Source organism: Ambystoma mexicanum, chromosome 1p (genome assembly GCF_040938575.1).
Source record: "Ambystoma mexicanum isolate Mex_15411 chromosome 1p, UKY_AmexF1_1, whole genome shotgun sequence".
Lineage (NCBI taxonomy): Eukaryota > Metazoa > Chordata > Amphibia > Caudata > Ambystomatidae > Ambystoma > Ambystoma mexicanum.
The window spans coordinates 252,035,155-252,048,680 of record NC_090921.1 but is presented as its reverse complement, the minus strand read 5'-3'; the positions used below and the strand labels follow the sequence as shown (position 1 = coordinate 252,048,680).

Here is a 13,526-nt window from a genome sequence, read left to right as displayed (position 1 = left end):
CACCAATCTTGAATGGCAGTTAGGCAATCAGAAGGTTTCACCCTTGCAGTTACAGGACACATCGGCACTCAGCGGTTGCGGGACGGGCAATCGTCATTTGCAAGACAGTAGCCTTTTCTCAGCTCTTGAAGAAAGGAGAACGACAGTTCTGGTACAGAACGTTTTAGGATACGGTGGGGCAGGACTGCAGGCACTTACAGCAACAGTCACCACAGCGGGGCGACACAGGGACCGTAAATGCTTGCAGCATGGCACACTCACATAAATCACAACCCAGAGTAGCTAGGACAAAGAGTTTTGGCAGGAGAGGGCCAAACCACAAACAAGTGATTCCCAAAGTCTTGAGTCTCAACTCTGGACGCAGCGTTCATGTGCGGTACCCCAGGTTCGAGCTGGTCAGTTTACTGGATGGCGCAGGAGCACTTCTGAAGAGGCTCTTTGTGAGTGTAAGCAGGAGGTGCCAAGAGTAGTTGTTCCCACTACTCCAAAGGGTCGAAGTGTCCTTGCAGGCCTTCTTGGTATGATGCAAAAGCAGGGGTTCAACGGGACAGCAGCGGGGTTAGGGTGCCAAACCTTCCTAGCATGTCTCCGGCGGTTCCTCGGGTCTGCTCTTTCTTTAAGGATACTTGGCTCCTTCTGTAGTTCAGTGTGAACTTCAGGTGATCCACCTGGAACGGGTGCAGAACCACTTCTCTTATCCAAGATTTGTTACGCACCAAAATCTTAGATAGCCAAAGGAAGATCTGCTCTCTTGCATGGCCCACAGTGGTTTCAGTCATTCAGGCCTATCAGACATACTGGCACCAGTAGTGTGGATTGGGACCAGACAGTCCCAACCCTCTTCTCGGGCACTAGCACATGTGACATGCAGGAGCCTGCGAAAGATGCCCAAATAAGGAATACCCGGTTTTCTCTACCTGGCAGAAGGCAAAGGAATGAAATGGCCAATTCACAGAAGAAAAGACTTCATGGCACAGCCATTTTCGGCACTGGCCACAGTCTTGGGCCAAACGCAGTAAATGCGGTACGGTCCATAAAAACAAAGTAAAAATACTGCTGCTACCAGTTCATCCTAGGCACACTTGTACAAACACCAAAACATCCTTAGATGGTGGCTAGAGCCATAAAACAAAAGAACCCCTATGCACGGTACTGTAAGGTACTTGGCACATAAATAGTTAACAAGAAATGGCAACATAGTCGAAGACTAAGTTAAACATAGTTTCCCATTACTGACAGCCTGAATGATGTTTCAGTTTCCCGATAACAAATGAGTGAAAGCCCAGAGGAGTGCAGCTGAAAGCTTGGCTCTGCCAGAAAATGTCAGGTTAGGTAAGCCAAACAAAAGCAGAAAGTCTGGGGGGTTCATAAATGGAAAGAAATTTGCACCTAAGATAAATCTTTCCTAGCACTGTGCTATATCGTGATCCATCCTATTAGTCAGGCAGTGGCCTATTGGTAGAGCAGGAGGTGGTCCAAATGATGAGACAGTTAATATGTTATAGGTTTTGAAAAGAGGAGGGCTCGGAGTCCTTTGCTACCACATAGTTTTCCGTTGTCAGTTCCCTCTGTTAAGTTTCTCAAGGTCGCACTGTGAGAGTCAGTCAGGTCTGGTCCTTGGCATCAGAGCCTACTGCTGATGGTCCATCAATGGTGAAAGCCACCGAGGAAGGTCAAAGCTGGGGTCTGTTGCATGCTAATCCGCACTAGCAGGGGTTTTGTTCCAGTGCCAGAGGTTATGGTTGTGTAGGTGAGATCCAATGATGATGATGATAGGTTTGGATGACCACTCAGAATTTCAGCATCCAGGGAGGATGGGTTGTTTCAAGTAGTTGGTTTTGCATACAGAGCTGCAGGTCTCTGGCTCCCTCAGGTGCTGCTGCATTTCATTTATAATGCTCTTGTCTTTGAAAAGTTCATTAGTTACCAATCCGTGAGTGCATCACGATAAAACCTTAGCAATCATGCATAAATGCCTCTCCAACTCGACACCCAAATACCTCTCCCAAACACTCTCCAAAGTCCAATCCTCCAGACCCACACATTCCTCTTATTCGCACCAACTCGCCATCCCTCACTTCAGGTGCAAGAGAGCATAGGGTGTCCACCTTCCCAATCATAGCCTGCAAGACCTGGAATGCCTTACCGTTGACACTGAGATCTGAACAATCTTATTGGGTGTTTTCCGGAAACAGCTAAGGCTTTACTCTTCTCACTAAATACAGCTCCTGTATGACTTCAATGACATGGGGCCTCATTATAATTTTGCCGGTCCGGTAAGTACGGTACTGGTAAGCTTGCTCGTACCGTGGTTACGGGACCGACAAACTACGAGTTCTGCTCGCGGATGCCTTTTCGCCTGCCAGGTGTGACCTGGCAGGCGTTCTGTCACCCGCAAGCAGAGCATGCCGGATTCACCGGCACCATTGTGCATCCGACTTCCCTATGGGGCTCAATGGGAATGGGGAGCATTTCATTTCGGCGGCTGCGAAAGGGCAATTACCCATTCGCGGGTGCCAGAATATTTCGCAAGTTTGGATGCACCCTGCTGGTTTTTCCGGCAAGGCTACCGCCAAACTTATAATGAGGCCCATGGTCTGCTCTTGTTTCATTTCTTATGTGTCCTACTTGATGTAACCAGTGCCTTGATGCATTTGGGTTTAGTGCTCTTAACAAATGCAAATAAATAAATAAATGTGGTGCTGTCGTCTGTGTACTCACTGGTTCTTGCAATGCTTCCAGGGGGCACAAGAGTCAAGGTTGAGGTCAGGACTGTACTTCTTAGATAGATGGAAGTCGGGTTCCCAGGAGTGGGGGCAAATCTTAACCCCCGGAGGAAATTAGTTTTCAGGATGCAGAAGGGCTTCCTTGCATCTAATCTTTGATTCTGGGTCTCCTTATTATTCTATATCCTCTGTAGGTTAACATTAGCAGCAAGTCCACATTTATGTGTAGTTAGGACCAAGAGTCACAACACCAATTAGAGGGATGCATTCATTCAAGAATTTTAATGATCAACCACTAAAGGCATGCAATAGTGTCCCTTGGCAAACCCTCCAGATGGAATCCGGATATCCATTGTATCCTAATATTCTCTATTCTTAGTTTGGGTATCCCTTAAACCTTTGGGATGGCAGATACATGGCCACATCTATGTCCGGCACATTCTGCCATAGATATAAGGCCTAGCTGCAGGACAGCCCACTATAAATACAGGGATAAGCTACCTCTTTGACTTGTTTGATTAAGGTGTTGTGATCCAAGGTATCAAATGCTGGTGACAGGGCCAACAGCATGAGAAGGCCTAAATCCCCACCATCAATTATTTTGAGTACCAAATTCTTAGTCAATATGTGCTCATTTAGTATTTCTCGCTAGTCTGAAGCCAGATTGACAGTTACCTGTGTGGGCATGTTGTTCGACAAATTGACTTAGTTTGGTCGTCGGAACTCTGTCTAATTCAACAAGGATTGGATATTGGTGATGAGGTGGTAAATTGAAGATGCAGTTGGTTCTGAAGTATTCTTCCTCAATAACGGGACGAGGCAAGTCTGTTTAAGGGCTTTAGGATATATAGCCTTGTCACATGAGAAATATATGAACACAGTGATTACGTGAATCGATATATCTGCTTAACCCTGAATAATGGCTGATGAACCTGAGTTGTTGGGGCAACAATTTGGTCTCTCTTGACGGATAACATTTGTGAAGCTGTAACTGGGACCTATTGAGAGAAAGTGGGTGTTCGCTTGACAGAGATTTATGTTGGATATTAGCATCATTAGTCATTGTTGGGTTCCGAATAGTATTGCACAATGTGTCCGAGGGTTCTTGAAAGATGGTTTCGTGCATGGGTTTGGTCTGGAAGTTTAAGATGTTTGGTGGAATTTGAAGCTTGGACAATCTGAGTAGTATAATATGTGCGCTTAGATTCCACCTCTGGGTGCATATATCTGGAGAGTTCTAGTTTGTATTTTACGGTGTTCTCCTTTTTCGGGGATTTCATTTTCCCTCCAATCTCTCTCTGTTCTTCTGAGGGATGACTTGAGTATCACAAGGTTGGCTGAGACCCATTTCCCACTGGGTCTATCAAAAGGCACAAACTTAGTTTGAATCTTAGCAAAAACATCAATAATGTTAGATATGAACTGATTAAGTGGCGACAATATGATCAGTATCTCAATTACTATCAAATTTGTACCTTGCTTAGATGCCAGGAGAGGGTAAGCCTAGGTACATTAAAAACAAAAACAGAAGAAAGGTCCGCCCATATGAGATTAAACAGTGTGGGAGTGTCAAGAAATATATTCTAGGTGATTGCCCCGTCAATGGTCTGGCCCTTATTGCAAGTAGCTCCTAAGGACAGAAATGTGAAGCCAAGAGTGGAAAGAAGCTCTTTCATGCACACTGCAAGAGGATCTCTAGAGTCATTAAAACCAAATGGAATTTGCCTTAGCTTATTAGATGGTAATTAGATTTTATAAAAGGCAAGATGGATTCAAATAAGTGGTTGGAAAAATCAATTTTCCAGTGTGGTGATCGATATACTACTTTTAGAAGGCAATACATAAACATTCTCCTAAAAGCCAGTGTTTCACATTGGGGGAAGGCCATCCCATAAATTGGATATATATTCTTAAGGAAACTCCATTTTGCCAATGCTGCCCTCTCTAGGCCTTTTTTGGGGTGCTGAAATCAGTATCACGTTTGGAAGACACAGGATTGGAACAGCTAGTCTGCTTTGTGGTAAAAGAAGAGAGGTTATTGCCAAGTTGGTAGAGATGCCAGGAACCAATTTGGTTCGACAGCGCAGGGATGAGATGGAGTTTGACTGAAACTGGTAATGGTTTGTGTAGAATCAGCAGGTGGTTGTCCTGATAAGGGAAGGGCACAAGTGCTAAGTCTGGGGTAGATTATAGGGCAAGATCACTTGAGGAGAATGTTAATGTGAGCTCAGAGTGAAGGTTGTTGAGCCTTTCATCCTTATGAGGATGATAAGTAAAGTAACATTAAATGTGTTAATCATAATACCTATTATTACAGTGCTTTGAAGTGTAGGGCATCAGGCATAAAGCACTATATATGATCAATATTTATTATTACCTCTTTTTTTCTTCATCATATCTTTCTCTTGTATCTCACCAAATTCTCTTCCTTTCTCTAACCCTTTATTCCCCATCACTATGAATTGGTATTCCCCTTCTGTCTCAATGACACTCTCGCTCGTTCTCTCTGCCAGCTTCTTCTCTCTATCTTCTTTCATATGCACCCCCGCCCACCTTTCACGCCTCCTGCCTGTTGCCTGTTGCAGATGAGATGCTTCCAAGATTCTGAACCCATGAAATGCTGGCTGGGAGCCGAAGACCTCAAGACAATGTCCATAGACCAGCTCCAGCGTCTGAGCCAAGGCATCAGCCTGGACATTCAGAGTGAGTACCCGCTGACGATCTCTGGCAGAGTGGGGGCAAAAAGTAGCAGGATGACATGGAGGGAAGAGAAAACAGTGGGCTAGAGGAGAGAGCTAGCAAGGGGAATTGTGGGCAGAGGGATTTATAGAGAGAGGTTTAGTGTGTGGACTGAAGTTGCTAGGTGGCACAAATGCATCAATGCATACCAGTTGCTCAATTTAATTTTTGCAAGGAGGCCAGTGGTGGGCAGCTAACATCAGAAGCGTTCCTGGTTCAGTGCAACCCCTCCGTGCTTTGTGGTAGTTGGACTGCCCTAGCATTGCTATGCTGTTGGACTGCCCTTATATAAACAACAGTTCAAGAAAATAACAAAAGATGTCAAAATGCCTTAGCATAAATAGGCCCTGCACCCAGACTGTAAGCGATATCAATCCGGCATACACCCAAGTCAACACCTAGCATGTAATGCACAACTGAAATCCTTATTTATTTTTGTCTAAAAGTTCTTTATTCTGAACGATATACCACTCATATCACGCCCTTCTCCTGGAACCCCCCCTGTCACACTAAACCAGGAATCAGGCTGGTTTGCAAAGTTAAAATATTTATTTATGTATATACAATTTAATCACACTATGTTTTAATGGGTACACAATAATCACCAATGGGGTGATGTAACACTGAATAATCTCTTTAATACAAGAGGAGTAGGAGTGAGCAAAACAATTCAGCACATAAATAATACTTTTATGTATTTGTTCAGATCAGATAGCACTGTGGTTAAAGGTTCCCCCTGCACACCCCTCAACCCCCAATAGACAGTGTACAGAGATAGGAGAAGAGAACAGGTTTTCAGGAATGGCAGAATTCAAACAAAATATCAGTCCCACTTCCCCCCAGCAAACACAAGAGAAAAACAGAATTGACTGTCAAGCTGTCATAATGGCTTTTAAAGTTATCTTAGAATGGACTGGGTAAAAACACTAAATATGGTCCAAATTGCTGAAATGACTATAAATTCTTATGGGAGCCACTTTGGATAGTTGCACATAAACACGAGCAATGATTTAATACCAAGAAACAATTTACATTCTTGAAATTCAAGTCGGAAGCAATCAAAAGCTGTTTTAAATGTGTCAGAATTTCCCAAAAACGAAATTTGCTGCAAACTTTTCACTGCGCGATAATCGTGATAACGGGAGAACCGTATGGATTTGGTATGCGGTTTTAGATGCGATTTAAAGCTGTGGGTGTTGGCTACAAGCAGCATTTTGTTTCTAGCACATAAACTGAGGGAGTTATGGATGTTTTAGTGGAGGTCGTTTTTTTCGAGATAGGCGCAAGAATGGAAAACAGGAATGCACTTTTAAAATGACAAAAGGATTTCTTACACTAGAGGATGACTATGAACAAGACGAATACCTCAAAGGAACACAGCCACTTCATCAAAATGACTGCCTGCAAAGGACTTGCCTTCTTCAGATGAGAAAACATCAGCGCAAAGATAGTTTTAGCAATACTAGTACAGGAGGAAGATAGGAGGGATTGGATAGAGTGTTCCGACAATTCAAAAGTGCTCCTAACAATACAGGTTCTGAATACAAGATAGGATGGCTTAATATAGGGATTAACTAAGCAAGGTACATATGCTAGTGACACAGTTCTTTCTATAGATACTCACTAGATATGTTTTTAAACAGAACCGTCAGGATTCTGGTCCGTCAAGATCTGGTCAGGGAATGAGATCTGGTTTTCGGACAGACAGCTGGGCACATCAGATTGGATCTGCAATCAGCAAGGTGCTCTGGTCACAGCACGGCACAGGACTGGACTGGATCTGCAAAGCACTCTGGTCACAGCATGGCACAGGACTGGATTGGATCTGCCCTTCTTAGTTCGGATGATAATTATTTCAGCAGGCAAGCAGTACAGCGGAGCCTGGCTATATTTTGATGCTTCCCCTCAGGTTTGTGGGGTTCTGGTTCTGGAATTTGAGGCCTAGCTGAAATTGGTTCAGCTATGCAATGGGTTTCTGCTTTGTCAAATTTCTGGAGTCTGTAGTAAGGAAGATGGAGAGTTCAGCCGCAGGGTGCTCCGCCAGTATCAGGATAGTGGGTGAATCTGTCTGTCTTTCTGAGTGGTGAGCTGTCTCTATTTATGCTATGATAAAGGGGCGTGTGGGCTGGACTATCCTAAACTGGCCCCTTTGACAGGCGATTGGGTCAGAGTCTCCTCTCTGCCTTGGTAGGAGGAGAGAAACGGTGTGTCACCTTTATGGTGTGATTTTATGAGGCCGAGAATCCACCCCTAGCCCCTTGAAGACAAAATCTACTTTTGGCACAATACATATTTACACATGTGCAACCTCTATAACAATCACTTATACAGATTACATATTTTCTATGGCAGCTATCCCTCAAAACCCTCTAGCGGTGGGATTTTGTCTCGGCTTTTCATAGAATTTTGCCCTTTTCATCAGGAACACAATGTGAAATTTATAAGCAAATTTCAACAAGTGTGCGCGTTTAACATGGGCATAAGTGTATAAAGTTTCATCCTTCTAGCAGAAATACATTTTGTGTAAAATCACATTTTCTGCCATTTCTTTCCAGAACATGTCACACGATTTTTTCACCTCTTGAAACGTGCAGCCAAAATTTAGATTCACAAATCTGTTACTTTTATATTTTTCACAATTTTAACTGGCAAATCATAAGTCTTTTAAAAAAGGGTTCTTTGTTAATGTTCAGCCACTGATAGTTGTTTGGTCCGCCTCTTTCTGTCTCCCTGCAGTTCAGGAGCAATCTCCTCCCTGATTGCTCTTGGCAGAGGCCATTTACGACTGTCCTCACACCTTGCATTTCCTCAGCAGCAGCTGTTCATTGTTCCTCATGCCTCTGTAGACCAGGTTCTTTCCAAACCCTATAATTACCGCTTTGGTGTGATTTCCTGCTGGAGGGAAAGGCCTCTGTGAGGAAACCTGTTATTCCAGTTTGGTTAGCTTTAGCCAGGCTTGATTTAATTGTTAATTCTGTTGCATTTTTCCTTAGCTTCAACAAACTTGTGATTTCCAAATAGTAGCTAGAATTCTCATTCAAGATTTTAAACCATGGGATCAAACATTTACAACATAGGTTACTCTCAGTAACAGGCCTCTTAGATGGCAAACATTTGATATCAGTTTATACATGTTTAATCAGGCCAGCTCTAGACAGCTGTCATCCCGGTAGTCCTCTGCTGCCCATAGATTTTTGCCATCCACAGACAGGCAACTTTTGCTGTGGAAATCCCTTTATGCTTTCAGCTTTTCAGGACCTTGCAAGTTCACAATGATTTCTTAAACTAAGTGAGTTGTAGCACCCAGCAAGAATTTTGGATGTTTGAGGGTGTTTTGAACCGGCATTCTGCAGTTTCAGCAACAAAGAAAAGGTATTTAAAGCAAGATTTTGGGGTTTCATTAGCAAAACACAGCTTTTTCCTTCTGTACTCCATTTTCACCTGTTGTGGAGCCCAGTGACATATTCCAGGAGTGAGAGCTCGGTTCCACCACTGACATCATGTGTGGCAGATTTGGCAGCCATCTTTTTGTGTTGCAAAGCACGATTTTCAGAGGTTTTGGCACGCACAAGGATTTTGCGGCCTTTTTGCTATTTATGGCACCATCATAACGCAGTGATGCAGCATAGCAGAGCAAAATGTGGGTTAAAACATCCCACAGAGCCCCCCCTCACGACCTGAGTTTGATCGCCCGTCAAGGGGAAGTCGGGAGATTGGGATGTTCTTTCTTTCTTTGGTCCAGGTGGAGAAAGTCGTCTGCTTCTCCCATCAATGCTGGATCGACATGCTCTCCTGGCTGGTTCTAGATGGGAGTATGGAGCGATACTCCGGGCTCCTTGGGTCTTTCCTCCCGTTCCCTGAGTGGTCCTCCTTGGTAATTAGAAATTCTTGGTTCCAATGCTATGAGACAGAACAGTACATGGTTATGGAAATTTTCCCACTACTACTCATGTAGGGCGGCAGATTTATACATTGAATACAATTTGCAATATTCCCCGCCTGTATTTACTACTGGTTTAACAGGTGGATTTTTCTAGGTATCTGGAATGTCCCCCTCTGGGTTTCCGGTTGGCTCCTCTATTTGCCGCAAAGTATGCCTGGGATGGCAACTATTCAGCTGGTTTATGTGGACCCACTTGTCTTCCCCTTCTGCCTAACTGCCCTTGGGGATGCGGATTTTGAAGGAGACTGGTGAGATTCTGTCTACAATTTCAAAAGGACCCCGCCAAGTTGGGAGGAATTTGCGCTGTTTGGCTTGGTTCCTTTGGAAATTGTACAAGTAGACCCGGTCTCAACTTGCTATTCTTGTTTAGTTGTCTTAAGGTCATAGTGGGTCTTCATACTGTCTGCAGATCTTTCTAGATTCTGCTGAGCATAGGCAAAAGCATGTTGAAGGTGTTGTCTCAGATTCTCAACATACTCATGAGTTTTGGTGGCATTTATCAAGGTCTGCTCTTTGGTTCTATAGAGCAGATGCCGGGGTAGCACCATCCTTCGTCCAGTCATCAACTCAAATGTAGACATTTTTGTTGCAGAAGAAGGGGTAGATCTGATGGCCATCAAGACAAGGGGTAATCAAATGTCCCAACTTGGCCCAGAATCTGCCACAAACTTTTTGAATATGCTCACAATAATCTTGTTGTATCTCTCAACTCCACCACTAGAGGAGCGCCGGTAGACCATGTGTAGTTTCCTTTTGACCCCAAGTATCTCCCACATCTTTGTCATCACTTCGCTAGTGAAGTGGCTACCTCGGTCTGACTCAATCCTTTGGGGTAGTCCAAAACGCGAGAGATGTGATTGATCCTCAGGGCAGCTGCTTTTTCTGCCTTGCAATTTGGGGCCGGGAGACATTCCACCCATTTAGTGAACAAGCATGTTACAGTCAACATGTACTTGTTACACATAGAGGAGTGAATCACGGGCCCGATAAAATCGACTTGTAAATCTGACCAAGGCAGTGTCATCCCCCTCTTTTGGAGGGGAGCACGATGTGTGAGTGATGTTGGCTGAAATTGTACACACACAAGACACCCCTTCAAGTATTGGTCGAGGTCCTGCCCCATTTGTGGCCAGTATGCAACCTCTCGCAAGATTTCTAATGTTGTATGAAACCCCCAATGACCGGCTGTGGCCACATCATGGGCGTGACTTAGCATCAGGCTGGTCCTGGCCAACTATGGATCTCCTCACCAACAAACCGTCTTGGATTCAGAACATTTTTGGACATTTCATCAACACTCTGAGGTCCTTTTTCCCGATGTAATGCATCAGGGGAATGTTCTCAGGGTCCTCAATGTGTTTATAAAACTTACCAATTATTTGATCCCCTTTTTGACCCGTATTCAAATCAGCATCTGGGGTCTCCTTACTCCATAGTGCAGTTGAGAGTTCATTGTGAGCATTTGTCTGGGACCTAGTGATAGCAGTGACCTGGATTTCCCCCAACAGGGACTTGATCTCAAGTAGATCCCCTTGGATGGCTCCGGTTTTGGCCAGATGATCAGCTAGGTCATTTCCAGTTTTGTCTGGTCCCTCTACTTTAGAATGACCTTTGATCTTTTTCCAGTAGATGGTCATCCCATTCGAGGTGACCAGATCATCAATATTTTGTATACATTTTCCGTGTTTCAATGGTTTGTTATTAGCACATAGCATGCCTCTAGTTTTCCAGTTAACCAGGTGCTCCACGAACCCGTTCCGTACATAATCTGAATCAGTGATTATGACCAGCTTGTGGAGTTGGTGTTGGACAGCAGTGAAGATGGCTTGATTCACAGCTATCATCTCTGCCACTTGACTACTTCGGGGACCGATTTTGTACCCAGCGGAGGGTTCTGGGGCATCATTCACCCATGCATTCCCTACACTGGCCACAAGTTGCTTTTCCCCGTTGTTGTCAACATGGTAGGAGCACCCATCCACGTAGACAGTGGGCATTCCCTCACACTGGCCTTCTTCATAGACTTTGTGTGGGGAATGAAGGTATGCCTCCATGTTGTCCCTGATTTTAAGACTTTCGTCCTCGAGACAGTTTTCTATGGCACAATCATGCAAGTCAGCCAGACCTTGCGTGAGGGGACTCTTCTTGTTTTGGCCATATCTGACCTCCACTGGAAAGCCTTGCATTAACAGAATCCAGGAAGTAATTTGGGAATTACTCACATTTCCGGCCCGGATTCTGTCACTTTGAAGATATTGCAAAGGTTGGTGTGGAGTCTCCACTATGATGTGTTCCCCCTGGATAAACGGGCGGTAATTCTTCAATGCCCACACCATTGCCAGGAGTGCCTTCTCACAATCGTTGAATTTTTCCTCCACAGAGGATAAAGTCTTACTTGCATAGGAGATTACTTTATTGACCTTGTCATGCTTTTGATATAATACTGCAGTCAAGCATGTATTTAAGAACCCTGTCTCCAAGATGAACCCCTTGTTTTTGACAGGGTAAGTGTCATGATGCCTGCTCCTGAGGAGCCAGGTCAGGCCCAGCGTCCCCGGAAGCAGACTTCATTCTCACCAAGCAGGACGCAGCAAACCCCTATAGGGGCTCTTTGGACCTTGTCCGCCAGGCTCATAAAAGGCATCTGTCCTGGCGCCATAGGCGCCAGGCTCATCATGGCAGAACATTTGGTAATGCTTGGGTGAACTCACCTGAGGCAGACCATGCTGCATACTCACCCGAGGCAGACCATGCTGTCTGAAGCTCCAAGCCAACTAAGGCTGGGGAGGAACTATTTTCTTTCAGGAACTCTTTTCTTACTCGGGTGGGGCCAGTGGAAGAACACTCACCTGAAGTGCAATATCTTCACCAAGGCTATTTAAACCACGCCCGGATGGCCACACGTGCTTCGCGTTATTCTGCATCTGCAGCAGGGTGCTCACCGAGTCGGCTCCTGCATCCTGGCTCCTGCCACGCCCGCCAGCACCCGGAACACCTGCAAGGAGAGAAAGGCAAGCATTAGGACATTACCTACCTTCATCCAGCATCCGGATTCTTCACTCCGTCGATCCTGCAAAAGAAAGTCAAGGGTTAGAAACGCATCTCATCGCTCGCTGCAGCGCCGGTTCCACTTACCTTCACGTGGCACTGTCTAGCTCTTCAGCGGTCATAGGCGACATCGGCCGCATCCCAGCACCTACGGAAAAGAAAGACAATAGTTAGAAGCGCTCTGCTTCTCACGCTGCCGCGCCGCTTCCACTTACCTTCACGTGGCGCCGGCAACCTTTTCAGCGCCCATAGGCGACATCGGTCGCATTCAAGACCTACGGAGAAAAAGGACAAAACAAGGTGAGCAACAAACTAATTGCAAAAGGACAGATTACTCACCTTAAGTCTTACCTGAATTTTGTTGGGACCTCAGTTCCCTTTTCGGGTCGGAGCGGCTTTTCTGGCTTTTCCGTACCCCGGCCCCTATGGGGAAATAAGACACACTCATTAAGGTGTCGGAGCAAACCACTACGGCACACCTTCATTAAAAGTACTCACCTGAGCTTACGTCGGCGAATCCATTCCTCCACACGGATTCCTCACCTAGTCCCTGAAAATTAAACAAAGGCCAAGGGACAAATAAGACTTGATCTTTTGAACTATATACTTACAGCAGCATTTTGGTAAAGGCAAGCAGACATCGAACCCTCGCCAAATCCGAGATCCAGTGAAGTAACTGGAAATCTACGCACCCCTGCGTCAGAAGCAGGATGGAGAGCTCGTCCATACAGAAATTAAGGTGAGAGTCTGCGGAAGGCATAGCTAGGGTTCGAGGAGGGTGAGAAGGGGAAAAAGGGGGGAATCTCACACACAATCTAGCAGACAGTTAACTCCCTTTTCCCATCTACAGAAGGATTATTCTACGGGCCAGACAGGCGAGGTTTGGGGGTCCAGTCCAGTCCATCTTCCAAGCACTACGCTTTACCGTGGAAGAAGTTGTAGCAGTCCAGAATGGGTCGTTACAGTAAGCTAGGCAAGGTGCTTGTGAGAGGCTTCTTTTGAGTTGTCTTACTGCCTCTGCTTGTTCTGGACCACACTCCCACTTGACCCCCCTCAAAAGATGGATCAGG

At 45.2% G+C, this 13,526-nt stretch overlaps 1 protein-coding gene across 6 annotated transcripts in view; it reads left to right on the top strand.

The window, feature by feature from the left end:
• LOC138568706 (schwannomin-interacting protein 1-like) overlaps positions 1-13,526 on the top strand; it is a 358,435-nt gene that overhangs the window by 239,305 nt on the left and 105,604 nt on the right. For all 6 annotated transcript variants that reach the window (XM_069646512.1, XM_069646494.1, XM_069646488.1 and 3 more), the window contains one exon: positions 5,312-5,429. In XM_069646512.1, coding sequence (XP_069502613.1) covers positions 5,312-5,429 — 118 coding nt within the window. The remainder of the gene's footprint in view (positions 1-5,311; positions 5,430-13,526) is intronic.